This window comes from Zeus faber (assembly GCF_960531495.2).
Source record: "Zeus faber genome assembly, chromosome: 3".
In the NCBI taxonomy this organism is placed as follows: domain Eukaryota; kingdom Metazoa; phylum Chordata; class Actinopteri; order Zeiformes; family Zeidae; genus Zeus; species Zeus faber.
Window position 1 is genome coordinate 23,293,639 of NC_137190.1, and position 27,606 is coordinate 23,321,244.

The window sequence follows — 27,606 nt, forward strand, 5'->3', positions numbered from 1 at the left end:
GCTAAAGGAAGCCATATAAACTACAGCAACATTGCCAAAAGTGATGCTCCTCCTCCACAAGGCTTCTAAGCCTTTGTAGCAGAGGGGTCTTGCGGCGGTAGCTGAATGTTGAAACATAACTGAAACCAGATATAAGTAGGGGTTAACGATTGAGCGGAGATTGACAGGTCTGGGCGTGAGGGGCATTTCCTCCTAAACAGTCTGGAGTCAGCCTGGAGGGCCAGTTTGGAGAGCTTGAAATGTCAGCAGCCATCGAGGTGACTGGCCTGACTGACATTGATCAACAGCATTATCGAACCCCCGCCACTAAATCATGGTCAATTTGCTCAGCAAGCAAAAAAAATATTACTTATCGTGCCTTAAAAGCCCCTACCAAAGAAGCACGAGTAGACTGAAAGAAATAGCTAGTTTGTTTCCAGCAAGCTAACTTCACAATGGTAACATGTTGTTGTAATGTGAAGCTGTCCTTTGTGTTTAACCCGTATAATTATTGGGAGCAGGGGGCAGCGCCAAAACCAGCACCTTCTTGCTGTGAGGCTACCTGCTTTCCCTCTTCAATCCTCTTACAGTATTTTGAGGAGTTCAGATTATGAGGATAGGCATTGCTGGGTAACAAATTACAAGTAGTTGTCTGCGATGAACTTGGTCTGACAAAACTATTGCTAGCATAGCAACGTTATAAAAATAGCAGCAGCTATTTCTTACAAGGTGACTCTTCTTCCCAATATCCTTAAACAGGGTTTCTTCAGCCTGTTTCTCCAAGATACAATTATGGACTATACGGTTGTCGAGTCATTGACTTCATGGACTTGTGTATTTAAGTGATTCCTCTATGGGTCAAATAATTAGGGGCTTCCTTTTTTAAAGGATGCCCATGTCTGCCTCAACCTGAGAGGTGTTGCGCAAACCAATGGACCGAGTTCCATTAGAGAATGCAGATAGGCCTGCAGAAAGTTACGGAAGGAATTACATATAATACACAAATACATATAATACAATAAATACAAATAGAAATGGGAAAAGATCAGGAAAATGCTACAATCTACACATCTGTAGTGAGCAGTGGCTCAGGAGGTAGAGTGTGTGGTCTGGTAATCAGAAGATTGCCGGTGTGATCCCCGTCTCCTCCTGGTAGAATGATAATGTGCCCTTGAGCAACACACTTAACCTAACTGCTCCCCGGGCGCCGCCACATGGCAGCCAACTGCTCTCGGATACATCAGTTACTTGGATGGCTGAAATGCATTTTGTTGCCTCAGTACTTGAGCAATGACAATTAGTTGAATCTAAATCCACAAATGAATAATGTAATACTCGCGTCGTGTAAGGCATTTTACAAATGAATTTAACTGAGCCGAACGAACGGAAAGACTGCTAAGACACGTTTTGCTGTCTGCTCTCGATATTTCACTGTGGGCGGGGCTCAGGCAGCTCCTCCACACAAACACACACACACACACACACACACACACACACACACACACACACACACACACACACACACACACACACACACACACACAGCGAACCAAGTGAAGATCATGTGTAACTTGAGTCTGAGAGTCCATTTTATTTATTTGTTTGTTTGTGCGGTTGGTTAACTTTTTTTCACACAATGTCGTCAGTTAAAAGTTCATTGCTGTATGAAAGAGTGTACTTGCGTTATTTTGCTATTATATTATCATTATATCAGTGGGGAAAAGGGGCCTTAAAAAGACAATGATATTGTTTATTCCTAATATTTATGGGACAATATCATCCAACAAAAGTTAGTTATCGTGACAGGCCTAAACGCAGACAGCGGCAATTATGTGAAAACTCCTTTCATTTTGTGTAGCGATGTAGATGTGGTATGGCGAAGTGAAGTGAGAGTTCAATGTGCGTAGTTGATGCAAGGTGAAAATGGAGTGTTGCACAGACGAGACACAACTGCAATGCCAGCAGCCTGAAAAACGCTGCCGAGAGATGCCAGTTACCACAACTTTGCTGCTCTATTGGTTGTTGATCGAAGTGTGGGCAGAGGGTGTCAGGGCGAGGTGACTGGGTCAACATGCTCCAAAATCAACCTGTACGGTATGCAGCTCTGCAAAGTGTGGCGCAAGGTAGTGGAGCACTCCCTGCAGGGCAGGAATACATCTCAGGTAGCCTGGAAACCACCCCCTCCCTCCTCCAACTAGGTCAAACTGCCATAGGCCCGTAGAACTGTCACCATAGAGCATGTATTGAAGGCAACGGGGATTTTATTTTTGGAGTGCTCATGGACACTGTTGCCCGCTCCGCTAGGCAGGCTGTGGTTCACTCCAGGATGAGGCAGCCCCTGTAACACTCCGGGCTGGGATTAGCGAGCTGCGCGCTGTGAGCAGGTTCTCAAAACCACCACACACAAAAGGTAAACGTAAACCAACTCAGTGTCTGTTGACTGACAAACTTGTGGTGCCGCGTGTTCCGGATTCAACTGCACAGCTTTGGCCTACGGCCGGCGCACATTTGAGAGAACAAGTGCACGATCTGTAATCTTAAAAGCATGATGCTAATTAAGCATTATGTCCCTGTGGACAAAGCATTTATTTGCAAAACTGTGATAAAAAAAGCTTTATTACCTGCATAATTTAAAATGAATTAGACAGAGTAGTTTTTTATTACCTGCAAATAAGCATATTCATTGATGCATGCACTCTTTAGTTACTCTGATAAACACTCAGTTTTATTGAAATCCTAAGTAATTTGTCTCTTAATTTTTTTACAAAGGGACTTGTTAACTACAAGTGAGCTGTCCTTCGCTTTCTAGAATATCCTGGAAACAAAGTCAATTTCTGCTTTCACATCCTGGTGAGTTCGCTTTCAAACGTGTGCTTCATCCAATGAAGTACCAAACTAGAATGTGCATTCTTGAGCTTGTCCTCAATATTTATTGATAATTAACTTCTCCAAAGCCAGGACGGTTGAGGTCATGGCACAGTTTTATGGCAAAGCTAATCTTGTACTTTCCTCTTTTGAGTTGCTCCAATGGAAGTGTCCCAGATATATCACCCCAGGGCCATAAAAGGGGAGGGGGCGGGGGGCTGGTTCTCATGTGTCTGCCAGTGGTTTTCTTGTCCCAGTGAATATTAGAATGACTCCAGAGGAACAAAAGGATAACATCAGCCGGTATGTTTGCAAGACAGAGACCGCAGATTGCAACGACAAACCGTTTTTGCCATGCACTCCAACTTTCTACATTTCAGTCCAGGTTCGGGGAAACCATCAAATAAAAAAAAGCAATGAGACAGCCCTCTCATAATATAAAGTCACACCAAAACTGACGGGGTTTACATCTAGGGAGAAAGAATACTTCCATTGCAAGAGCCGATAGCATGGAACCCTGTGTACAACTGTATATATAACGGTCCTGAGCGGAGTCTGGGCCTCAGACACACTCTGAGGCCCAAGACTGATTCCCAAGACTGCAAGACTGTGATTGGCTGCTCAGGGAACAGCCTTTACATGTAGGGAGCAGGTGGCTGGTGTCAAGATCTATTGCTCTTACTTCTCCCAATCTAAAATAAGAAAATGGACCTTTCCTCCTGTCAACACCGAGATACTATTATATTTATGATGAAAGGGATAAGAAAACAAATCATCCCATGAGTGTGGCCCAATAAACACCGGATGTTATATCTGTAACATTTATAATGTGCGTAGAAGAATTGCATAATTGCATAATCACATAGGACAATGCAGACCTCTTTACACCTTGTAAGCCCTCCCTAGCGTTATATATATATACTTTTTTTGGTGACTTACAAAGGCTTATTCCATTGCTGTGCATATTCCATTGCTGTGCATATTTTGAGTCGTTCTTTGATTACCATACTCGTCCAAATTTGAATTTGGGGAACATAAATGCCTGAAAGTTAATGGATAAATTTGATATTCAGAACCCTGCTACCCCCAAAAACTTTCCAGCTTATTTCTTACAGCTACCATATTTAAACCAGACATTCTCTTTTTTGGAAGACTATTTTCAGAGCTGATTTGTCATCTAGTATCCTTGCCATAAGCCACAGGCTGCATGCCTTTCTATTTTGGCCACTGGGATTTCATGCAGCCACACAACACCTTTAAGATCCTGTTGAGATCACAGTTTAGAACACGCTAATGAGGCTCATAGCTTCCTTAAGCAATCTGAAGTCCCTTTCACAGGAAAATTTGTTCATGACAAATAAAGACCACAAGGTCCCAAAGTCTATGTGAGCGAAAGAAAACACAAATGCTGGAACTGTAATAATTCTTGTCAAATCCTTCATAATTAAGACATTATGGAATCATAAAAAAACACATTTGCAATGGCTTCAGTTTAAGAAGATTCATAATTAAAAAAAAGAAGGAAAAAAATATTCAGAAATTAACAAAAATGATATCCAGTCTAAGCAATGGTAATGTAGACTGATAAGTGGGTATACAGATCAAAAATAAAGATATTTAAACAGCCCAATTAAATGAAAAGGGAATAGTGCAATTCAAAAAATGCGTTAATTGATGTTTTAAATGACAAGAAAGGTGTACATTTATCTCCAATCCTTAAAAAAAAATCACAGTTTTTATTCATTTTGAATAGACTCAAAACTCTGTATCCATGGTGTCCTTCACAAATTCTCTTGGAAGTGTCCGGCTGAAAAGAAAAAAAAGATATAAACAACATTTCAACATAATATTCAATATATGCCAATTATCCAAAATACAGCTGATACCATACGAAACAATATGACTATATCATCCTCCATTGACAATATATTTGTTGCCGTATTCGATACATGTTACACAGTTATTTGACAACATCGATGTGAAATGTAGTCAATTCTTAAGTGTAATGACAATGTCTTTATTTTTCATGCTTGTTCATGTATTTGTCTGTTATTTTACAGTATGTTTGTTTTGGTATGTCTTCCCTTCTTGAAGTAAAAAAAAAAAGACATGAAAATACAAAAGCAAATATCTGTCAACCTTTGACAGCCTCATTTCAAATACAGTTACGTAAGGGGGAAAAATTGTTGTCGTCCCGTACAAAACTACTACGTCTTCACTTTTACAGTCTTTCACATTCAATTTTGAAATAAAGGTGTGTATTTCCGGAACCTGTTGATTACTAATTTCCAAATGGTGCTTTATTGTCTCTGAGAAAACAGTTTATCCATAAATTATTTCTAGAATGAGAAGAATTTCTCATTCTAGAAATTTCATCATTAGAAATAGAATTGTTATATTTATTATTTTTATTTTCATTACACAAAGTCCGTTTCAGTTAAAGATTAGAACACTGATGTGTTTTCTCTGTCCTAATGTCTTCCAGAGATTTCCAGATGTTGATGCAAGTGAGCAACGGCAATGGGCTGGAGCCCGACATGTCCCAGCAGTATCCTCCCCCCTTACTACCGAAACCCGGGAAAGACAATGCACGGCTTCAGAAACTGAAGAAGAAGAGATCCAAGAAAAAAGGGGGCCCGTCTCAGACACCTATCCCCTTCCGTGCTTGTTTGTCGCCTGTCAATGAAGCAAGCACTGACCTTGAGCACGGTGACCAGGCTTCTCCGCCTATGACTCCGGATTCAGCCTACCTTGGGGACTCCTCAGTGTCCAGTTTCCCATTTGGCTCATTCTATAATCACTCCATGTCTCCATCCCCTCATCCATGCCCCTATAGTCAGACAGAAGGCTTCCCCCTACAGTCATGCCCACCTCCTATCAGGACATGGGAGGAGCAGGTGGCACCACTATATGAGTGCTCATCTTTTTTATTTGATGATGACACTCCTTTGATTATCTCATCATCACCCCTGTGTTCCCCACCCAAGGGAGCTTTACCACCTCCTTCACCCCCGCCTCTTATCCAGGCCATAAAACAAGGTTCCCATGGGCCTTCCTATCCTCCTTCAACACCAGTGCCTGTGCTCCAGTCCAGCCCAAAAATATCCACTCACAATCTCACCCTCTTCCCGGTTGGCCCCACAACTGGCTCAGAGCAGGCTCCTTCTCAAATTGCGGATCTACCTCCTGTTCCAGTACTGCGATCAGTTTCAGTCGCTCAGACACAACCTTTTATTGCCGGCCAGCAGGAGACCAACACACACTCAAAGGACAAGGCTCCAAGCCAGACATTGTCATTGACTTCCACAACTACTTGTAATGCCATTTGCACTTTCAGCCAAATGCTCCCTGAGGTGACCAGCTCAAAGATGTCACTTACTGAGGCAGTAAAAGAAAAAACTTTGGATGCCCAAGCAACAAAGATATACACATCCAAGGCGATATTCTATGAAATCTCCAAGCCCCCCTCAATTCAGGACCTCACATCACTCAATGCATCCTACCAGGGAGCCTCATTATCTACTGTACTCAGAGAGAAAACGGCTGTGCCTTTGGTGAAGATTGAACATGTAGTTCCTATATCCTTGACGCAATCTGGGAGACCAAAAACACCATCTTGTGCACCCTGTCGGGGATCCACTCCCGTCTTTGAAATATCCAGACCCAACCCACTCTTATTTGCTCCCAGTCCAACTTTCAGCTGCTCCCGGGATTTACCACCTTCTGCTATTGACAAGGAGAAAAAACAGGACAAAAATGTAGAGCAAACTAGCAGTCTAAGTAAGCCACCAACTGCAACAGAAGACCCAAAACAATCTGGATTATGTAGTACTGCAAACAACCATTCTCTGGAGCTAATCGGAGATCACAAAGGGATTGAGATTCATAATGGTGAAAGGCAAGCAATAAATTCAGCAGGTAGTGACACTAACATGATTCCCAGAGAAGGTTTAGCGCCATGCACAACTCTGCATGATTTGGCTGTGGTCAGACCTCCTATCCCAAAATTAAAATTGGATCCAATATCACAAGTTGGAGGTTTACATTTGTCAAATTCCCAATTAACTCTCTCCTTCCCCATGAACACAACTTCAAATCTTAGCCCCATAACAGTGATTTCAACGGAAGCGCCACAAAGTCCAAAGCCCCTGTCACATGGCTCTCGACCACCTGGCTCACCTGCGATTGAGGCACGCAAGTCTTTGTCATCGCTATTGGGTTCACAAATGGCATTAGTATCCTCAAAGCCAAAATCACGGTCAACATATTATGGACTTACTCCATCTGAATATGCTGCCTATGGTGGGATTAGGACTAACAGTGCATATAATAGTCGAGTAGGCCCCAAGGTTAACAAGTCATCGTCACATAAAGCACAGTCTAAAGGAGAAGCACAAGGATTGTCTGCCACAAAGCCTGAAACAGCTATGCCTAAGCCTAATGGACATGATTCTATTCCCTACTCAATGGAATCTTCTGCTGTTGATGTTTTGCAGCTATCTACAACTTCAAGAGACCCTGAACTTGCAATGGATCAATCAGTTACACTAAACAAAGACATTATCCATGACAGTCAATTTGAAGCTCCCTCTAATGGAATACAAATGTTAAAAACATTAAATGTGGACGCAATAAAACCAGAGTTTCCAACTGGCTTAGTTCAAAAGGCAAGGAAACAATCCACACGTGAAGTAACAGCACCAAAAGCCTCCTATTCTGAGGCTACAATACCAATACCTAAAGCAGGTGAGGTACCCGCACAAAATGCGCCACTGTTTTCAATGGAGGCACTGCTTAATACAGCTGGTTTATGTCTGAATGTTAGCAATAGTCTATCGCATTCTCCCTCTTCCTCTGTGAACAAAGACAAGGAGGATTCAAACACACACATTCTGAATGGAGATTTAAAAGCTGTCTTTCACAAAGGTGATAATCTGGAGAAAGTTCCCACTATTAAAAGTCCAAAGGTGGATACTACCGTTAAAACAGTACAGAACATAGTAAATAATAACATAATAAATAATAAAGCAGAAATAACAGGCTCACCACAATCAGCTCCGTCCACTGTCAAGCCTGTTGAAGTGCGCAGTCATCTTACAAAATCAAACACAAGGGTTGAGCAACCTCTCCACAATGTTCAGGATCCTGCTCTCATGAGCAATGCAAACGTTGAATCTAAAGCTTCCAATCAAGGCAGAGAAGTTAAGCAGGGTGTTGATGTGATAAAAGCAGTGTCAAATGTTGTACCCAATAACACAATCTTAGAAAACAATTTCTCATTTATCTCTGCCAATGCAAATGATCTTCCAAGCAAATCTACCGACGCGCCCTCACGCACAAATATATTTTACGAAAAAGCAAATGGTTCCCAATCCATTCCATATAAGCCAACCACTGCATGTGTAAGTATAAGTAATATATGTAAAGCCAACCAAAAAATAGAAAAAGCACAACAAATCCATCTCAACCAAGCAACTCAAATTCCTATTTATCCTTCAAAGGAAGACAAGATCCATGGCCAAAAGTTCTCAGGGCCAACATTTCCCCTTAAATGCTCACAGTTACAAAGTGTATTAATTGATACACATAATTCCCTTTCAGAAACCAATCTCCCTAACCTATCAACCAATTCAAAGAAAGCAGACAACATTTCAGACTTTCATATGCCTTTAGAGACATGCTTGAATGTATCTAACATGCCTAGTAAAAAGCCTACAAGCCCCAGCAAAGGCAGCAGGAAGAATGTGCTGCCAAGCATATCAAGCGATGCATCCAATATCCAGAGCAAGGTTGTTAGAGAAACCCATCTCTACAATGAAACCAGTGTGGAAGCATTAACCACAAATGAAGTCATAAAAGAGGTCACGTTTACTGATGTCCCTGTGGTTGAAGTAATACTTAACAACATCATTAATAAAGACCAATTACGGCACATAAAAGCAAACATGGAGACGCTGTTCCCCAGTAATCCCACTTCTGAAACCAAGATACTTGGCAATTCAACATTAGAAGATTATTTGCAACAAAGCTATGATTTAGGAAATGTAGATAACATGTCCACAGAAAATACTAAAGGAAACACTCAGCTGAAGAGACAAAGACGTGGATCCAATCTCTCTCAGAATCCTTCTGCATTGGTAACTATCAGCAAGTCTACCATACAAGATAGTTTCCCTGCAGAGCCAGGGGATTTTGAGGCTATTGTATCTGGAATGCCTTCTATAGCAACACTTAAATCAAACATTTTCAATGCTGGTAGCAAAGTTCCTACAATTAAAAACAAAGTCCACAACCAACCTTGTATAGAAAATATATTTTCCATAGAAGGCAAGATAGAAACAGGAGAGACAGGAACAAATGATGCTTGGTTTCCAAGTACGCCTAATGTACGATCGAGCCCTACCTTGAGGCATATTACACAACCAATCATTACTTTAAAGGAAAGCCAGCACACTCCAAAGCCTAGCGTTGATCCATCACACCTTGAGGCCTGTCAAACAAGATCCAACATTAATCCCAGGTTAGAGGGTAAACAAGTATGCAGTCCTATTTTTCAGATAAGAACTCGGAGAACAACAGAGCCCAAAATAACCAATCAACCTACTGTCAGTGAAAAGCCGCCTTTCTCTCCGCCTACTAACAATGGTAGGCAATTAATAAGCCCGTCCTTAGAAATTAAACCCTTTGTGAAACTTCTGAATGATAGAAGATATTCCCCCACTCTTGGGTTCATCGGAACGGACCCTCCCAGTACATACACAAAACCCCAAGCGATTACAGGGCCTCATCAAACCCCTTACGGTATTGCTAATAATGGTCATCCAGCTGTGAATGAGTTGGACACTGATGTTAAAGGAAAACACTTTTTGAAACAACATATTGAAACAAAAGAGTATATAGAAATTAACACTGTTGATGCACAGACACATTCTTTACACCTCGCTCAAAATACTCAGCCCTCTGCTAAATCTGCCAGTGATGTTAAAGCCCCTCAACGCACCTCTAAAGAAACCAATGCCTTTGCAAAAACTATGACTGGTAAACAAACCCCATCTTTCCCAGAACCTATGCCACTTAACACTCCTACAATAAGTACGCCCATACCTATTCATTCTTCTCAAGTTCTCCATCCTTTGAACCATACTACAGAAAGTTTACCCTCTGTAGATGTTAAGACAGAAATGACGAAGGCAAACCCTTTCATTGCAATGCTCCTAAATAATACACATAGTTGTACCACCCTGCCCTCCTCCAAGTTCACCTCAGAAACCAGTACTCATCCAAACAAAGAAAAAGGTACAACATCAACAACTAAAGCCACTTCAGTCCTAGCTACCACTCCTGCCAAACAAACACTTTCTCCTACAAATCAGATAAAAGGTTATCAAGTCTCAAATTCTACTTTAGAGGGAAATCTCTCCACAATACCTTTAGAAAATATAGCTCCCATATCATCCCCTACCCCCATCTTGGCTGACAAACCAAAGGCAAATATAGTGACCCCCACCCCTGAGCAGTCGGAATTAAGACACCTCTCTGCCAAAATACAAAAGAAGGCTAATCAAACATTGGTTGTAGAAACTGATGATTCTGAAAAAGCACCCATCAAATTGGTTCTGCCTCCCACACATATAAGTCATGTACAGCCTCCAGCAGACTCAGTGAAAGAGAGCATATCCCAAACAAACCCAGAAACAGATACTGTCATGAAACCTCCCAAAGTTAAAGGTGCTGTGATTGACTCTGCCACTCCTGCCTCTCTGCCTCAGGCCTCAGTGTCAGTCAAAGCTCCATCACCAAACAGAGGAGTGCCAGCGCCATCTCGGCCAAAAGCTGGACTCAAGGACATGGATGTACCGGAGAGCAGAGCTGCAACAACTCTGACGGAAGCCCCCCAAAGCACACCCTGTACGAAGTCAACGACATCAACTGCATCTTCAACTGCTGATAAGAAGGGCTCCATAGTGGAGGAAACACCCCCTTCCACCGAAACCATGGCAGTACAGAAACCCAAAGGCCTCAAGGCCAAGCTAAGTGGGTGGTCGCGCCTCAAAAAACACATGGTCGAAGAGCCCGAGGAGCCCCAGTTTCCACAGCCAATGGCAATCTCTCAGACAGCGTCAAGCGGCAGCAAAGAGACAGCGACTCAAGAAAATAACAGCCAGGCGTCGGCAGATCAATCCTCTGGACTGGAAGTAGCCAAGAACCAAGAGAGCCCTCGAGCGCTGAAGATGTGGGATGCTGTCCTCTTTCAGATGTTCTCTACCAAAGAAAAAATAATGCAGCAGATCAGCCACAAGAAGGACAAGGAGGACAACAAAAGAACCTCCAAAGACAACCAGACAGAAGTTCCCTCCTTCGTCAACAGGCTGCCCATTCTACTGTACAGTCCCCGTTTCAATGCCAGGAAGCTAAAAGAGGCTGCAGAGAAGCCACTTACCAAAATAGCCACGGTGTTTGAAAGGGGGCTAATAAGTCGCAAGAACCAGGAGGATGAACCAAAGGACTTCAACAGAAAAGCAAGAGGATTTGGTGCCTCGAAAAAAGGAAGATGTGTAACTTGAACTGATGATAGATAAAGGGATAAATATCTTGTGAATAATGGAAAGAAAAATATTGTGGAGAAAGAAAAGTTAATGATACAAGCATCATGAATTTACTTTTAGGTATTTGTAGTGCATTTTTGAGAAAAGAGAATGCCATGGAATCATGTATTTTTGGTGAAGGACTTTCAAATGAGTACAAGGAATTCTACGAATAGTAATCCTCTAGTCATCCTACAAGAAGGCCCCTTTTCTATGTACACACTAATAATTGGTATAATTTGTCCAATAAACAGATTTATTTTATTTAATATATTTTTTTAGACATTTATAGTATTGAGCTACGGTATTTACTGCTTGATTTGATGCATTTATGCATGCATATATACATGTATGCAGCTCCAGAGAGATACAGCAGATAGCTGATCTATCTGCATATCGGTTTTGGGATTATATTGAGGTGATACAACCCCAGTGCTTTTTCACTTTTACTATTATTATTATTTTTTTTTCTAAACGAGATAAGCTTTTTGTAAACACCACTGGAAGGGGTGTGTCAGTGTATGTAATAAAAACAGGGCTTTCACATTCCCGGACATCAAGGTAGCAATGTGCATAGACTAGTAGTGATCACAAGAGGACCGACTGTAAAGGTTTGGTCAGCAAGTAGCAGAAGGGAAGTGAACGTTACCGTGTAGAAGAAGGCAGAGAGTGAGATGGACAAGTTCTGATCTGAGAAAACGGTCCTGGTAGTTTCCTCCATTCACCGGCTGTTTCCATTGTTATTGTCACACTAGATTGTTTTGCAGTAGAACAGGGCCTCCAAGCAAAAGCAATACTAAAACCTGTCAAATAAACTGCTGGAGTGGACATAGTGTAAGTGTCAGACACCAAATAACAGTGACGCAAGTCTCAGAAATGACCCCTCAGTACCAAATGAGCAGAACACACCATTTCCACTGTAGGATGACTCGAGGAAATGGTTTGTGAGGATGAGAGGAAAGGAAATCAGAATGTGGTTTTGAATGTATCGTGGGATTGTACGGATAAACTGCTGTTTAAGTAGTTCATTGTTAATGTTTTGATCTCTACAATGGGTTTTATTGTCTCTGCTGCCCCCAGATACCTGTCATCATGTATGATTAGCATAAGAAATTAAGGGGACATAACACGGCCCAATTTATTGCATTGAGGCTTAAGCTGAAACGTGTATTTTTTGAATACAGTGTGATTGTTGAAAAAGCATAAATTCAGATGCCAATCATATTGACTCCTGAGTATTCTTCTTCTTCTTCTTCTTCTTCTTCTTCTTCTTCTTCTTCTACTTATTATTATTTTTTTTTTTTTGTTTTGTTTTTTAATTTTATTTTTATAATCTTTTAAGGCAGAATTTCAAATATTTCACAAACATTTTGCCCTGTTTCCAATAATCACAGAGCAGTCTTTCTAGGAGTATTAGGGGTAACCACCGGCAGAATGTAGTATTTCATCCAGTGCCCATAAAACAGTACCTATAGAGTCCCACAGGACATTTGGATTCATCCACCTTGCCCTGATCCTGTTTTGATCCAGGCAGATCATTTCCTCCCTGCGCACCTTCAGATCAAAGTTGCACCTCATCTGCCAAACGAACGCACTCTGCTCCGTTTTCACAAGAACATTCCAGTGATCTGGGCCAGATTTGAGTGCTTAGAGCAGATCTGTGCCCTTTTCAAAGCAGAATCATCGAAGGGATCTGGGCCAACTGCTGTGGTGGACCCAGCCCGATTTCTATGTGGAAAACAATGTTTTTACAGCGATAGCTTGTAGAGCCATGTGTCATTTCTATCCTCAAATAGGGTTGGGTGGATATATTGATTTAATATCAATATTGTCACATGACACCAGTGATATTCATCGTTGTCCTTAAGGCTGCATTACAATAAACGAATGCAACCTTCTGAACTTCTTAGACGTTCTAGCTGTTCTAATCAATACCTCTATCCGCTAGGTCATAAAATCCACATTATTAAGGATTGTTTCTCAGACGTTTAAGACTCCCCCTTACCTGACTGATAGCTTGCATATTCACTGTAGTCCTGGTCACCGTCAGCAACTTTTTCATACTTGCCATGACCCGTGACCACAAATCGGTGTCTTTTCCCAGAGGAATTCCCCTGAAACACATCGACAACCACAAAATATATGCTACAGAACTTGCTTAGTGTATATAATTTTTTAAGACACCAAAATACTAATGCAATTTTTCTTTAATAATAATGAATATAATATAATATTATGATATTATTATTTATATATAATAAATAATAAATTAATAATCATATAACTGCTGCAGCAAAACTAATAATATTTTCCCGACTGAAAGCAAATACCTTGCCTCCTCTTCCAGGAGAAGTTGTATCAGTAAGGTTCTCCCATAAGTTTTTCTTGCTCAAAACGTCGCCAGGTTTTATTTCCTGCGTGAGGAAAATGAGACTGAAAATGAAATGTTTGTTCTTTGACGCTTGTTCACAAACAGAGCAGATATTGATCGACACACCGACAGCGGAACCTACCTGATAGGGCTAAGGGTAAGGATCTGGTTGTGACATACACATACTGCAGGAAGCAGCAACATGGAAGCACAAAGAAAAATGCTAACTTTTTACTGAGATGACATTTATGAGAAATTAAGTAATTGAGTTACCTTAGCTAAATAAAAGGCAAGGAAGAAACCAGACGTATGGAAATTTGAAGAGAAAACTGAGAAAGAAAGAAGACGTTTTGAGAGAAACCACAGTTACTGTGAGGGCTCGGGCGGCAGAAATTTCAGCAAAAACATATTGGAGTAGAAGCAAGGGAAAAATGAATCAACGAATCAAGCAGCAAATAGTATTTCTGAGTGTGAGTGCCACGTGTAGAGACCGCAAAAGAGCTGATCGGAAAAGATCAATTGTGACGTACGGCTGGTTTGGAAGGGGAGCTGCCACTGACGCTCTCTGGACTTCCCTTCACCCATTGGTTGATGAGGTCGGCCACGCCTACCTTGATACCTTCTGCATCCTGACACGGAAATAAACAAAAAAACACCTCAGAGTGGAGCGGTAAACTATTCAGGAACTCCTCCTAAGACGACCCTGCATTGTCTCAGAGTTTTTGGCATCACTTGAAAAGGCACCAAACCAAATAGGGCGCGGCAGCAGTCCAAAACCCACGCAGTAAAAAGAAAGAACTTATGAAGTTGTAACATCCATTTCGTCTTCGATGTCGTGAAGTCTCCCGTCGTGAAGTGGCTGCCCGTGACAACGGTCATTATAAACAGGCGGCGATCGACCAATCAGAATCGAGTATTCTGCTGTCCTCTTTATACCTTTGACGGTGGGGTTTTGACCGGGTTCTGGCTCCAGGCATCGCCGGCTTCAAACAGGCTCTTCTTGGAGGAAACGGGCTCGGTGGGGCTGGGCAGGTCGGTCAGCGCCGGCTTTGCTGCTTTGACGTCGTTAGAGGAGACCTGGAGGAACCGAAGCAGCGTTTAGTTCTGGAGGGTGGGGGAGGGGGGGATACAAGGCTGTGACGATGCAGCAAACTACTTGAACTGGAACTGGAAAACATCCCGTGCAGAGTTTCACCTGGATGGCGTGTGTGTAGTTCTCCACCCTGTTGTCAATCTTGGAGACGGCGATGGGTGGCAGCGACCTTCTCATCCTGTTGGAACTTCAGAAGAAGGAACGAATGAAACCAATCTTGAGGCGGGAGCCGAATAAGTTGAACTCTGATTCCTTCTGAAATTTGACCAGCTGCGGTTGAAAATGTCGTTCTCTTAATTCAATTCTTCATGTCCGTCTTTCTCCCTATTGCTGCTTTGGTCATCTTGTCTAAAATTTGCAATTTAAAAACTCATCTTTTGCATTGTTTAAATACGGATAAACACAGATAAAAAAAGTAAAGCTTGTCAGTTCTTTCTCCTCCCTCTCTTTATCTCTTTATTTTTTTTATCTTCTCTTCTCTTGACAATCACCGACTGTAGGTCATTAACTGTGCGTTTTGTTGTTCATCAACATCCTCTCACCTTTTATTCACAGCGCAGCTCAAAGGATCCGTCGCTGTTTCGCTGATCTAAGAAGAACGCCAGACAAAATGGTCAGATGGAGCCACACATTTACTCTTTATAACGCTAAGCATAGGCAGAGAAAAAACACAGGCGACCCATTGACAAAACGAGGCACACAGACACGGCCGTCAGAATAATAAAAGCAGTCATGACCATTTTCTTCAAACATGTTTTTCATCAAGCTTCAAGCAGGCTTAGAGATGAAACATCACATCTCTTGTGGCAGTGCCTGGGGCCACGTGGCAAGCGGCAAAGCCAAAAGTGACGCTTTTATGACCGTCCACCAACTAAATGTTGAATGAACGGCAGGTTTCTTTATTGTTCCATGGTTGGCCGACCTCATTCCGAGTGCCTCGTCGATTCTTTTTTTTTGTATTCATTTGGTTGAAAAGAAAAAAATGGCAAAAAGATGTACACTAAATGACTTTGAGGCTCATGCTCCTATGTTTGAGGGGGAAAAAAAGATTTTCATATAATTTGATATTTTGTACTTTGTGATGGTATTTTATCCTGGGTCTGGTGGTGCATTTACCGTGTGCACCCCCTTTTCATTCTGTGTGGCGACACTAGAGGGCACCGAATGAGAGGCCGAGCGGCTTGGTTTCTACTTTCAGTCTGCATTATGCCATTCTGCAAGGACCGACAGCATGCACGGACACATTCTGTGGCACTACACAGACTGCTCGATCAGTGATGCTCAGCCATTACAGTCCATGCCACCAACACCCCCCAAAAAAACAAGCAAGGGCTTCCCCCCACTTGATGCAGTCATGAACCATGAACGTACAAAGATATTTCCCCAATGAGATTTGGGTTTTAGTTTCCATTTCAGGAGTAATTTGTAATGAAAAACAACCCGAATTGGGATCTGAATATTCATTATTTTTTCAAGACAATTTGTGCTGACAACAAATCGATTTGAAACATGTTATATACTTTTTCAAATTCCATAAATGATCTAATGCTGCCTCCTCGCTGTGAATCACAGTGCTCTGCTGTATAATACCAACACTTGTGTGCTCCCATGGTTTCAGGCGTGAAATAAAATAGCGACCAATCCCGGATGACTGTCCAGTTTGGCCCGTTGCAGACAGCGTAGTACCACAGAGTAAGTTTCCTCTTCCCATCAAAGTGCAAACACAGGCAACAAAGCTATCAGCCGACTCATGCAAGTGACTTACGGGGTAAAACCGAATGAGAAGTTTCTAGTGGAAGGGCGCGGTGCAAGAAAGAGAAGAGACTTTGGTTGACAGGATGCAAAAATCAACATCATCATATCATATAGAATAATTGATATATTGAATATTGTGATTTGTGATCAACGTGTAAAGAGCAGCATCCAGATAGAATTGTCCAAACATCAGGAGAAATCTTTTCTACGCTGTGACGATAGATAAGGGGGGGTCATCAGATACCTTAAACGTTGGGCCCATGGGACCATAGGGGTTTTGTGACACCGTGCCTTTGTTTCCAGAAAGGCTCAGGGTGGTCTTCGTCTGCTGACTGGCCTCCATCGTGCTCCTCTCACTGTCCGCTGTGTCCCGTGTGGTCATGGGACTCTCCTCCTACGATTAAGGCATCAATAAGTCAATCATTCACTTTTAATGTATGACTAATCAACAATCATTTCGATGGATGCAATCCATGCACATTTGAATCAGAGGATGAGCCACTGCCTTTTTATATTACAAACTCAATTGTTATTGTTGGCTACATTTTCTGTTAATAGTCAAAGGCAACTAGGACAGAGTGGTTGACAGAGTCACGTTGACACGTTCTTGCGCTTGCCCTCCCCAAAAATGAAATCCTACTGAAATTGAATGGTGATAAACAAAAAACTTCAGGTTCGGTAACGATTCACGAATATTCATCACGGGAACCTCACCTCATACGGCAGGTGTCGATACTCCGCCTCCGCTTCCCGGACCCTACATCTTTTCTCCAGACCGCGGTGGACGTTTCCGGTATCCAGGTGCCGTTCACGCCCCGTCCCAAACTCCTCCGCGTCCCACTCCTCTCCCGCCCTGTGCCTCTGGTAGCTCTCCTCCGGCCTCCTCTCCCTCCCCAGGGCGGCCTCGCTCACCCCTCCGTCCACCTCGCTCCTCCGGTCAGCTGGGATGGAAGCATGGCTTGGGGGAAATCAGATAAAGATGGAGGTTAAACACAGTGCTTCGAGAGGATGTTTTGTGACTTGACCCAGTTCCCGGAGGAAAAGAAAACGTCGTCCTGAGGTGCAAAGTGCGACGGCAGAGTAGACAATGTGATGGAATCCGAATGTTGGGACAACATCTCAATGCTCCTTGAAACAGTGATTCTCAACCTTTTTTCATGTCAGGGATCATCAATTTGATAAACATTACGCCACTGATTCCATTTGATGGGATTTTGTATCTGCGACCCCATTTTGTCCCTGGAGCTACCTCGGGTTTATTGTCCTGGACTTGAGGGTGGAAGTGGTTCTCTCTGTCGGATCTTTGGCGCGCAGGTTCTTGGCCTCCTGTGACACCAGAGCCGTCGATCTGCATGAGATCAGAACTTCCTTTTTCCTGTCACAAATCTGGAACAAAAACAGTGCATGTTGCGTTGTCAGGGTAATTCACTGATGTATTTATACCTTTGTAAGCCCTCATTTTAGGGTAAAATTGAGTCATCTTTTTTGTAATATCTTAATATCAACTGCTTACAGCAGCAATCATATTTTCCCACTATTTACTCTGATTTCCATCTCGGGGATCATGAAGTTAATTTAGAAATACTCTCTTACTCCCTAGCTAGGAAAAGGCCCACTGCCCAGTTTCTGTCTCTAACGTTCCCATTGGTCTAGCCCTGCGACGATCTCCAGGAAAAGTTGTAAAACGGTCATTTGGACCTTTTCTTCTGCTTGTCGTGACGCTCCCTGAGAGCCGCTGCTTCCTCTTGGCTGCCACCCCCGCTCCTCCTCCTGCTCTGCTTCTTCTCCATCGAGGTCAGACTTATTTCTCGGCGTACTCTGTCCCTCCTTGCTGCTCGGTCTCCTCTCCAGTGCCTCCTGGCCCTGGACGGGTTTCTTGCGCTTCTCCAACCTGTGGCTCCAGTCGCTGAAGCCCTCGTCCTCGTCCACGAAACCCTGACACCTCGGCTTCACCTCCTCTTCCTCACACCTGACGCCACAGCGGAGAAAGGTTAACAGATAATATCCTTGAAAAAAGTCTGAAATCCAAACTGTATACCCATTTTCTTAGTAAATAACAATTTCAGTGTGTTCACATACAACCTTCTCGCTAATATCCCCCACAAAAAAACAGGATTATCCCTTTAATGCACAACTTCTCTCCCAGTCTCTTCAGGGGAGCTGAAGAGAGCCAGCTGAACAAGTTGCACAGAGGAGCTGATAGGCATAGCTGAGTAAACCAGCCAAACTTCACACATGAATTTGTTCAGATATCGTGTGTTTCAAAAAAATGCATGAAAATTGCCTGAAATGCCCAATCTCAGGGCGCCCCCTGAGGTTGGGCAGGGAGAGGAAATTAGGCTTTGCCAGTGAAACAGCTGCTGCGGGTGTCTGACTTCCTAAAAGACGTGTTATTAATGGAGGCACGAGGCCAGCGTCCCAACAGGTGGGTGACGTCTCCCGAGGCTCGAGGCTCCATGGAAACAGAAATAGTTGGACACAAATCAGACTGACCTTCTTCAAACAGGATGGCACAACTGCATCCTGTTTCCTGCCTGACTCTGAGCGATGCGCCGCCTCATCCACTCATCATATCATCAGCCATTCATCATCACAGGAACTTTCACCTCAGACTGACGAGACCTCTTTATAGTCAGAACCTTACGAAACAGTTATCATCCAAAAAAAGTATTTATTTAATATATATTTATGTATTTATAGTTTATGTATTAAATGTATGGGCTGTATCATTCATCATTTTTCATATAATTGTATTGTAGTGTATCAATATAATGGTGTATAAATATGTTACTATATATATAACTTATATTTCATTGCCTATATATTCTGTGTACTGCTGCTGCACCATCATTTCTGTCCAAGAATTAAGTATCTACGTATCCATCTATCTATCTATCTATCTATCTATCTATCTATCTATCTATCTATCTAGTATCTATCTATCTATCTATCTATCTATCTATCTATCTATCTATCTATCTATCTATCTATCTATCTATCTATCTATCTATCTATCTATCTATCTATCTATCTATCTATCTATCTATCTGTCTATCTATCTATCTATCTAGTATATCTATCTATCTATCTAGTATCTATCTATCTATCTATCTATCTATCTAGTATCTATCTATCTATCTATCTATCTATCTATCTATATGTCTATCTATCTATCTATCTATCTATCTATCTATCTATCTATCTATCTATCTATCTATCTATCTATCTATCTATCTATCTATCTATCTATCTATCTATCTATCTATCTATCTATCTGTCTATCTATCTATCTATCTAGTATCTATCTATCTATCTATCTATATATCTATCTATCTATCTATCTATCTATCTATCTATCTATCTAGTATCTATCTATCTATCTATCTATCTATATATCTATCTATCTATCTATCTATCTAGTATCTATCTATCTATCTATCTATCTATCTATCTATCTATCTATCTATCTAGTATCTATCTATCTATCTATCTATATATCTATCTATCTATCTATCTATCTATCTATCTATCTATCTAGTATCTATCTATCTTTCTATCTATCTTATAACCCAAATGAACAGACATATTATATTGCAGCGGAGCACTAAATCCATTACCAGTACTGTTGGTGTCATCATCGTTGTGAAGTGTCTGACATGTTTACAGAGCTGGGCTCTGACTCAGCACGTAAAGCAAAGCAAATCTTTCCCTCCGCTTAACAGCAGCTCAGCCGAGTGTATAAACAGATTGGCCATAACCATTAAGCATGCAGACGCTTGCAGCGTAATCATGACTAAAGCTTAATGAGAGGAAACACTGCGAGTCTGTTTGTCAGCCACGGTGGGAGACCAGTGGCTTTTCAGACTATGTGGGTCAAAATCCACTGGTGGGTCACCGTGTTTGGGTCATGGAAGCAGTCATGCATTGTTCCAATACACAGAAATAAAGAAAATACAATTTACAATATAGCTGTTTGACTATTTCTACGACTATTACAGCAGTAGATTAAATAGAATACATTACTATTTTAAATGTTTTTTTTGTATAAACTGAACTAAAAATGCTATCACCTGATAGATTTATATATTTACTTATCTATCTATTTATTTTGTTTGTTTGCTTTTCATAGGCAATGGCCATTAATCATCAGTAAAACTGAGCCATAGAGGATGTGCAGGGAACAACGTAAATGCACATAACGGCGCACATAGGTAAAAACATAGATGGTGGGACAATAAAGCATCACTCAGGTCAAATATGAGTCCTGACATAATAAGGTTTGGGTATAAGCTCCAACACGCACCATTTCTGAGTTTTTAGCAACCATAAGATTAGTTGTTTAACAATTAGGCATCTAATCACCAGATATGGATTAAATCCCAAGGCCAATGTGAAGATCACTCAATCCCTGGACAAGATATTCCAGAAAGAGGAAGTCATTGAGGGACACTTGCACCGCATAATTCCTTTCTCAAAAAATTGCTGCAGAGATTATGACAGAGTTGTACTCAATGATGCGATGAAACGAAACGGTATCATTCATTTTGTCTATTCTATTAGAGTCTATTACAGTTTTGACATTCGGGCTTCGCTGTGCGACAGCTATGGTTTATTGTAGCTGGAGAAATAATATCCGTGACTTAATATGAAACAGTCACATTGATAAAGGGGTTTTTACCCGTGTTAATATTTAAAAATCCTTTGTTAAATATTGGCTGATATATGCGGCAAAGTATATCATTCCCATTTCATCTTTCGTGGCTTTTCGTAGCTCTGTCCTGATTCACCCTTGAGGTTCCCTCTGCTTCTATTCACCATGGGTTTATTTCCTCTTCACTGCAGATTAGATTAAGGCTGTCTCTGGTACTCACTCTGGTTCTGGAGCCAGGAAGCCATTGTCCTGTGGAGGGTTGGTGCTCAGGGGCCCAGAGGGCTTGCCCTGGTCCCTGTGCTTCTCCCTGGCTCTTCTCCGGCGCTCGCGCTCCAGCTCCTCAGCATCCTCAATGCTGCGCTGGGCTGTCACCCTGCAGGCCAGACCATAATACACACTGTGATACGCACTCAGTCTCTCACACACACACACACACACACACACACACACACGCACACGCACACACATACACACACACACGCACGTGCGCACACACACACGCATGCGCGCACACACACACACACACAAAAAGATATGCATGTACACATATTCATGTCCAGTCCAGTCCTGTCCAAAGGGTTTCATGGGGTGCTATACAGAATCCCCAAATTAACCACTCTTTAAATCTTCGTCACCCACCACCACTACTGGAAATGTGAGACTAGTTAAGATAACATTACGGGGAAATTCAGGAAAAATAAATATAAACACTATATGAATAAAAAAAAGCTAAATAACATGAATACAACTTAAATAAATGGAAAATTGTAATTAAACACAAATAAAAGCAAATTCCGTGAAGGCCCACAGAGTTGAAGGTTCTTTGAAGAACTGTCAGGATTCACAAACTTCTAACCAAAGGCCATTGTGATATTCCCTACAGTTGCAATCTATACAATTCAGTATTATTCTTAAAATCCAGTTTGAAAATGTGAAACGAGGAAGACTGTGTTTTCCACTGCAACCCAGTAATGGACAAACTAGTGTAAGCATTGCTCCTCTGGCTGAATGTGCTCAGTGTGTGTTGGACGTTCCACTCATGACGGAGGTCGAGGAAGAGGAAACTGCAGCTGCTGTGGTGATAACAGACACTTATCAGATGAAACCAGGTGTTGTTTTTCTTTAAATGAGTGTGGGTGGTTCAGTTTTATATATATATATATATATATATATATATATATATATTTCTTTGTTGAGTAAATTTGCAGTGTTTGCATGTTGGGTTACGCTAGTGTTACACTGTTATGTGAAAAGGAAAAAAATGAACTTAGTCAATCTCAGTTTTTGAATCTCAGTTGGTCTCAATATCAACATCCATTTTTTATTCTCTCACCACATATGGATGTGTTTTAGTCATCACGTTGTGTCATTTCACTCAGCTCGGCCATTTTTTTTATTATCCCAGCTGCGGCATCTATCTATGCTCCGGGCCTCTGTTACTCCCGGCTTACATACGGTAAACTAGAGCAGCCGAGAAGAAAGATGGGAGCTGTTAAACAGAGAGATATGTAATACAGATACAGATAGACAGATAGATAGACCTTATGAAAAGGCTAGCTTCCTGTGCTCCTTGGTGCAGCTCATGTGGTCCACAACAAGACTAGAGACTGGATTTTGGATCCTTTAAGGCAATGTCAGCCCGTTGCCTTGGCCTTAATTAAATTATGCCCCGATCGCGGACGCCCTGATCGCTTTCTCTCCAAGTCTGCGTTACGCATGGAGAGGGAGTTATCGAGGTGATTCGTGCCCCGGTATCCCTCTCCATGCGTATATACCCATCAATGATCTGGATGCGCAGCAGATCGCTTTCACAGATCACTTTTCTGACCCAACGCGAGGCACCCCCCCACTGATCTTGTGACCCTCAACAACCGCATAGAGTGTTTATGCCAGCGGCCGGCCCTGAGTGCATGTAACAATGTGGAGAATATGGTACAAAACGCATCCCTTATTGCTTCAATACGGGACGCATTTTATTTTCCAATACAGGATGATCCTGTATTATAAGGGACAGGCGTCAACCCTTCCCGCCAACAACCACGGGAACAGTATAGAGGAGCCGCAGATACAGAGGCGCAGCTGCTAAAGCATAACACAAATATATTGAATGGCTGTTTCTCATAAAATGCCAGCGAAATAAAAATATCAAACATGCGTTTAAAAAATACAAAGGCATCTCACGGATTACCACTTTAATGGCCATTTACCACACTAAAGAGTTAAGTTAACCCAACCACCGAAGATGAAAGTTGACACATCTTACAAGGTTTACAATATTAATCAAGGGGGAGTGGAATGCATTAGGACCTCATTGTATTGGCACAAATCAATCCTAAATCTTTTTTAAAACATTAGCTTTTTGCGCAAAGTCAGTTTTACGGCTACGCTGGGCCAACCAGAATTCACTGTCTGGCTCAGAACCTGACAAGTGTTCGAGCCTTTCGGGAGGGAAAATGGGTCACAAGCGGATGATGTGGGATTGATCGCGTTGGTTTTTCTAACAAAGGGGCTTCAGTCCACGACGCAACAACAGGGAGCATGTTTCATACTTAGTGCGGCTAAGCTCCACAGCCCGACAGGACGGCGGTCAGACCGCTGAGGGCGATATAAGATATGAGGTGTGATATTTTAAGGATGACGTGCAAAAAAAGTCTTGTGAGGAAAAGGCTTCCGTTACTACAGAGTATTTGTCTCCATAGCCGCAGTCGTTCTGCATTTAAAAAACACATCGTAAGTGCTGTGAATCACGTAGGAGCTGGCTGCTTCGCGTTAAGTCCGTCCTGCTGCCCCTCTAACGTGCACGCCGGCGTGCGCTCACACCCCACGATGGTAGCTGTCAAAATATGTTCCTTCAACACTGTCACCGGAGCCAATTCCTGTGCAATCTGACTCTGTGAGTGTTGTGGTTCTGACTCACACACACACACACACAAGCTGTTCCTGATGGAGTGGAAGGCCCCGGAACCAGGCCTCCGCCACCTTCTGCAGAGACCAACGGGGTCTGCATTCCAACACATCTGCTGTAGCGAATCTCAGATGGAAAAGAATCACGAGAAGAGATGTTTCTTCGCTTGACAAATCCTAGTGCTGTTTTTTGGGGGGTTTTTTCTCTCCCGCTCATTATGTTTTTTAATATTGTTTTTAACTGTACTATATATACTTTCCTAACACCGCCAACATCTTAATTTGCACCTAAACTTCCGGGGAAATAGGATAATTAATCGACATGTTTCTCAGTAGGTTTTGGTGAGTTGGGATAAAAAGCCTCAAGTTAACTGTGATTAAGGACTATATGAATGTAATTAATAATACATCTTTCAAGCTATTAATAAGACACTACTTTGGGTGTTTGATTAATCCCCTCATTTCCTTCAAGTTGTCTGCAATTGTTCTGCAATATGTAAGAAATTGTACCTGAGGGCATCTGACTATCAGCCGCTGAGGGCGGGAATGGGATTGAAACCACGGGCATCCTGTCACCTCTTTAACATCTCAGTTACAGTTGCCGTCAATTTTATAGTAAGAGAAACGTAGTGAGTAAAGCGGCCCAAGTGTTAAGTGTTTTAATTCTGACTCCAAATGCATTTATTTACTTAACATAGCAGTGTGCCACACTGGTCCTACAGGGCCACCGAGGAAGTCCTCTGAAGCTTTGTAGACTATACTGTACCTTCAGTCATGAGCCCGGGCCATTTCCAGCACCAACTGTGTCGGCTCGGTCAGCGAGAAATGACGAGGTGGAGCAGAAATGTGAACTTCTAGAGCTGGGGGGCCGGCCTCATTAGCTCTCTGGGTAAGATTGAGTAAAATCTATTTGATTTACATCACTCTTTCCACTGTTCACACATTGACTCTGCAGTGCCGGGATCCTGCATCTGAAGGAATGGAGCTGTGTGTGTGTGTGTGTGTGTGTGTGTGTGTGTGTGTGTGTGTGTGTGTGTGTGTGTGTGTGTGTGTGTGTGTGTGTGTGTGTGTGTGTGTGTGTGTGTGTGTGTGTGTGTGCGCGCGTGTGTGTGCGTGTGTGCGTGTGTGCGTGTGTGTGTGTGTGTGTGTGTGTGTGTGTGTGTGTGTGTGTGTGTGTTGGCAGCAGGGTCAGGCTCGATGATGTCATGACCATAAAGGAAGTGCGAGTAATAAAAAGCAGCCATTGAATCCAGAACTCAGTGTTGTTCTCGGTGATGTCAGACCATAAAATGTACAAAAGACACGGCTCCAACCACACTCTGGCAACACAGGAAAAATGACCTGTAAGTGAAGTCTTTCAAACTCGTAGATGCTTCCTTCATTGGGTTACCCGGGTATTTCAAAGAAGATAAAAAGCCCAACCCCCATACTGAAAGTGATTGAACGCCGTGTCGTCTTCTAAATCTTTGACCCCCGGCCCGAGGCCGAGCGGGGTCAAGCGGCGGAATCAGAGAACCTCCAGAGGGGACACAGTCACCGGGGTGACCAGGTCAACCCTCTGGGCTCTGATCAAAGGCCTGGATGGGTGCAGCGGCGGAGGGAGGGATTAACCCGCCGGGGAACAACGAGAAGGAAGTTAAGACTCTGATTAAAGTATGATATAATTAACCATGCAGCTTGTACGCATACTGAAGGTACTGGAACGGTTCTAGTTTGCTGTGCCTTGTTCTTGTGAATTAAGTGGCAAATGACTTTAATGGATATGGAAAATGAGTTGTTACACTACATATATATATATATATATATATATATATATATATATATATATATATATATATATATATATACTGTGTATATATATACTTCAGTCGTAATTCACTGAGTTAATTAGGTATGCGTGCAATCTAACCATGAAAAAACTAAATGAATTATGAATGAATTATAACCATGAATTATTTTCAAGGAATAAATGACTAATAAACTGTATGCGGCAAAGCCTTAGTTAGAGGAAAATAACATTTTAATAGAAAAGAGTGGTCTATCGGCTTTTGTCAGGAAGGAGACACGGGGATAGTCATATGTAAGGGTTTTAAAGCAAATTGAAACCACTGTTTTTTTAAACCAATCGCCATGACAATAACTGTACATTTTCAATCACATGGTCTCTCTCGTGTTCGATGGAAGATGTAAATGAGTGGATTAGTGTAGTTTCCTCTTTTCTTTATCCACTGTAATAGTTACATGTTGTAAGATTTTAGACATAAATCACACTGTATCTGCCATATGAATATACTCTTTCAAGGTTGCTGTTTTACGCTGTTGCAACATCTTGGTTTTCCCCTGAGAAGATCGACGCAGTTACATTGTTCCAATCTAACCTTTCACATTTGGCTTTGTTGTTGTTGTTGTTGTTGTTGCTGTTGTTGTTGTTTTTGCTGCTGTTGTTGGTGTTGTTGTTGTTGACGTTACCGACTTCAAACGTGGCGCCAATGTCTTCAAAAAGTCGACATCAATAACCTGGATGCGAAACCTGACCGAGCGGATCTTCTCACTGACCTGATGAGGTTCTGCAACCCCTCCTTGCTGGATCTTCTCCTCCTGATGGAGCTGGACATGCCCCCGCCGTGCAGCGTCCCGGTCCCCGGAAAGGCTCTGATGAGTTCTGCTTCTGGTTCTGCTCCTGGTGCTGTTCCCCCCGCCCCCCACCCGCCTCCACTCCTTTGGCTCGGATCCAGCGGAGGTGCAGGGAGCCGTGCTTCCAGCGGTGTCACTCCTCCTCTGGCGCTTTAAAAACAACCGCGGTTCTTCCTCTCTATGATACTCTGTCCCTCTCTGTCTCCCCCCTCCCTTTATCCACCTCTGTCTCTTTTTCTCCTTTCTCTTTCTCTCTTGTCGGACAAAAACAGGATTTCCTGGAGCCTTGTAGTCTTTCCTCTGATAGTGGGTGGAAATGGGAAGACCACCTCTCTCTCTCTCTCTCTCTCTCTCTCGCTCTCTCTCTCTCTCGCTCTCTCTCTCTTATTTTTCCCTCTCTCTGCTCCAGTCCAGGGACTTTCTCCTCGCGCGCTCCCACTCGCATGTGGTTTCCATTGAAACCTTCTGAAAACCTGCATATGGATCTGCCCCCCCCCCCCCTCCTCCCCCTCCCTCCCTCCCTCCCTCCGTCATCCCTCCCTCCCTCCGTCATCCCTCCCTCCTTCCTTCCCTCTGCACTGTGATCTGCATGGGACCTCAGGGGTCATGTGACTTTCCCCCCCAGGGGGAAGGAAAGACGATAGCCCGCACAATGGATCAGTGATGATAATAATATAAATAATACAAATCCTCACATCTGCTCACGTGCGAGGGGTCCCGTGTCAGGGGACGTCAAATTATTGACAAACAATTCGTTTAACATATGGAT

The 27,606-nt window shown here is 42.5% G+C and overlaps 2 protein-coding genes across 6 annotated transcripts; one reads left to right on the top strand and one right to left on the bottom strand.

The window, feature by feature from the left end:
- The first annotated feature begins 2,272 nt into the window (after nt 1–2,272).
- LOC307228098 (proline-rich protein 33-like) lies at nt 2,273–12,651 on the top strand. Of its 4 annotated transcripts, none has more exons than XM_079997617.1 (3): nt 2,308–2,389; nt 2,749–2,829; nt 5,330–12,651. In XM_079997617.1, exon 3 carries the CDS (start codon nt 5,340–5,342, stop codon nt 11,406–11,408), a length of 6,069 nt encoding a protein of 2,022 aa, XP_079853743.1. In that variant the 5' UTR covers nt 2,308–2,389; nt 2,749–2,829; nt 5,330–5,339; the 3' UTR covers nt 11,409–12,651. The 4 variants fall into 4 exon arrangements, with proteins under 4 accessions (XP_079853744.1, XP_079853743.1, XP_079853745.1 ...); XM_079997619.1 differs by having other exon boundaries at nt 2,316–2,389; nt 2,789–2,829; XM_079997618.1 differs by lacking the exon at nt 2,749–2,829 and having other exon boundaries at nt 2,273–2,389.
- Nucleotides 4,331–27,286, bottom strand: LOC307228100 (uncharacterized protein). 2 transcript variants are annotated; one of them, XM_079997622.1, is made up of 14 exons: nt 26,760–27,286; nt 21,520–21,672; nt 18,347–18,617; nt 17,898–18,034; nt 17,363–17,606; nt 16,893–17,042; nt 16,659–16,682; nt 15,436–15,482; nt 14,996–15,080; nt 14,737–14,877; nt 14,331–14,429; nt 13,760–13,843; nt 13,435–13,543; nt 4,331–4,651 (listed from the first exon to the last, which is right to left on the bottom strand). In XM_079997622.1, the coding sequence occupies exons 1-14, from the start codon at nt 26,816–26,818 to the stop codon at nt 4,626–4,628; spliced, it is 1,629 nt and encodes a 542-aa protein (XP_079853748.1). In that variant the 5' UTR covers nt 26,819–27,286; the 3' UTR covers nt 4,331–4,625. The 2 variants fall into 2 exon arrangements, with proteins under 2 accessions (XP_079853748.1, XP_079853749.1); XM_079997623.1 differs by lacking the exon at nt 16,659–16,682.
- Between the last annotated feature and the right edge of the window lie 320 nt (nt 27,287–27,606).

Excerpts from the sequence above, each read along its gene's own strand:
- LOC307228100 (XM_079997622.1), bottom strand. The coding sequence starts at position 26,818 with ATGTCCAGCTCCATCAGGAGGAGAAGATCCAGCAAGGAGGGGTTGCAG. Across the intron at positions 14,430-14,736 it reads TCAAAACCCCACCGTCAAAG|GATGCAGAAGGTATCAAGGT; the intron begins GTATAAAGAGGA and ends TTTCCGTGTCAG. Across the intron at positions 4,652-13,434 it reads ATATGCAAGCTATCAGTCAG|CCGGACACTTCCAAGAGAAT; the intron begins GTAAGGGGGAGT and ends TTTTCTTTTCAG.
- LOC307228098 (XM_079997618.1), top strand. The coding sequence starts at position 5,340 with ATGTTGATGCAAGTGAGCAACGGCAATGGGCTGGAGCCCGACATGTCC.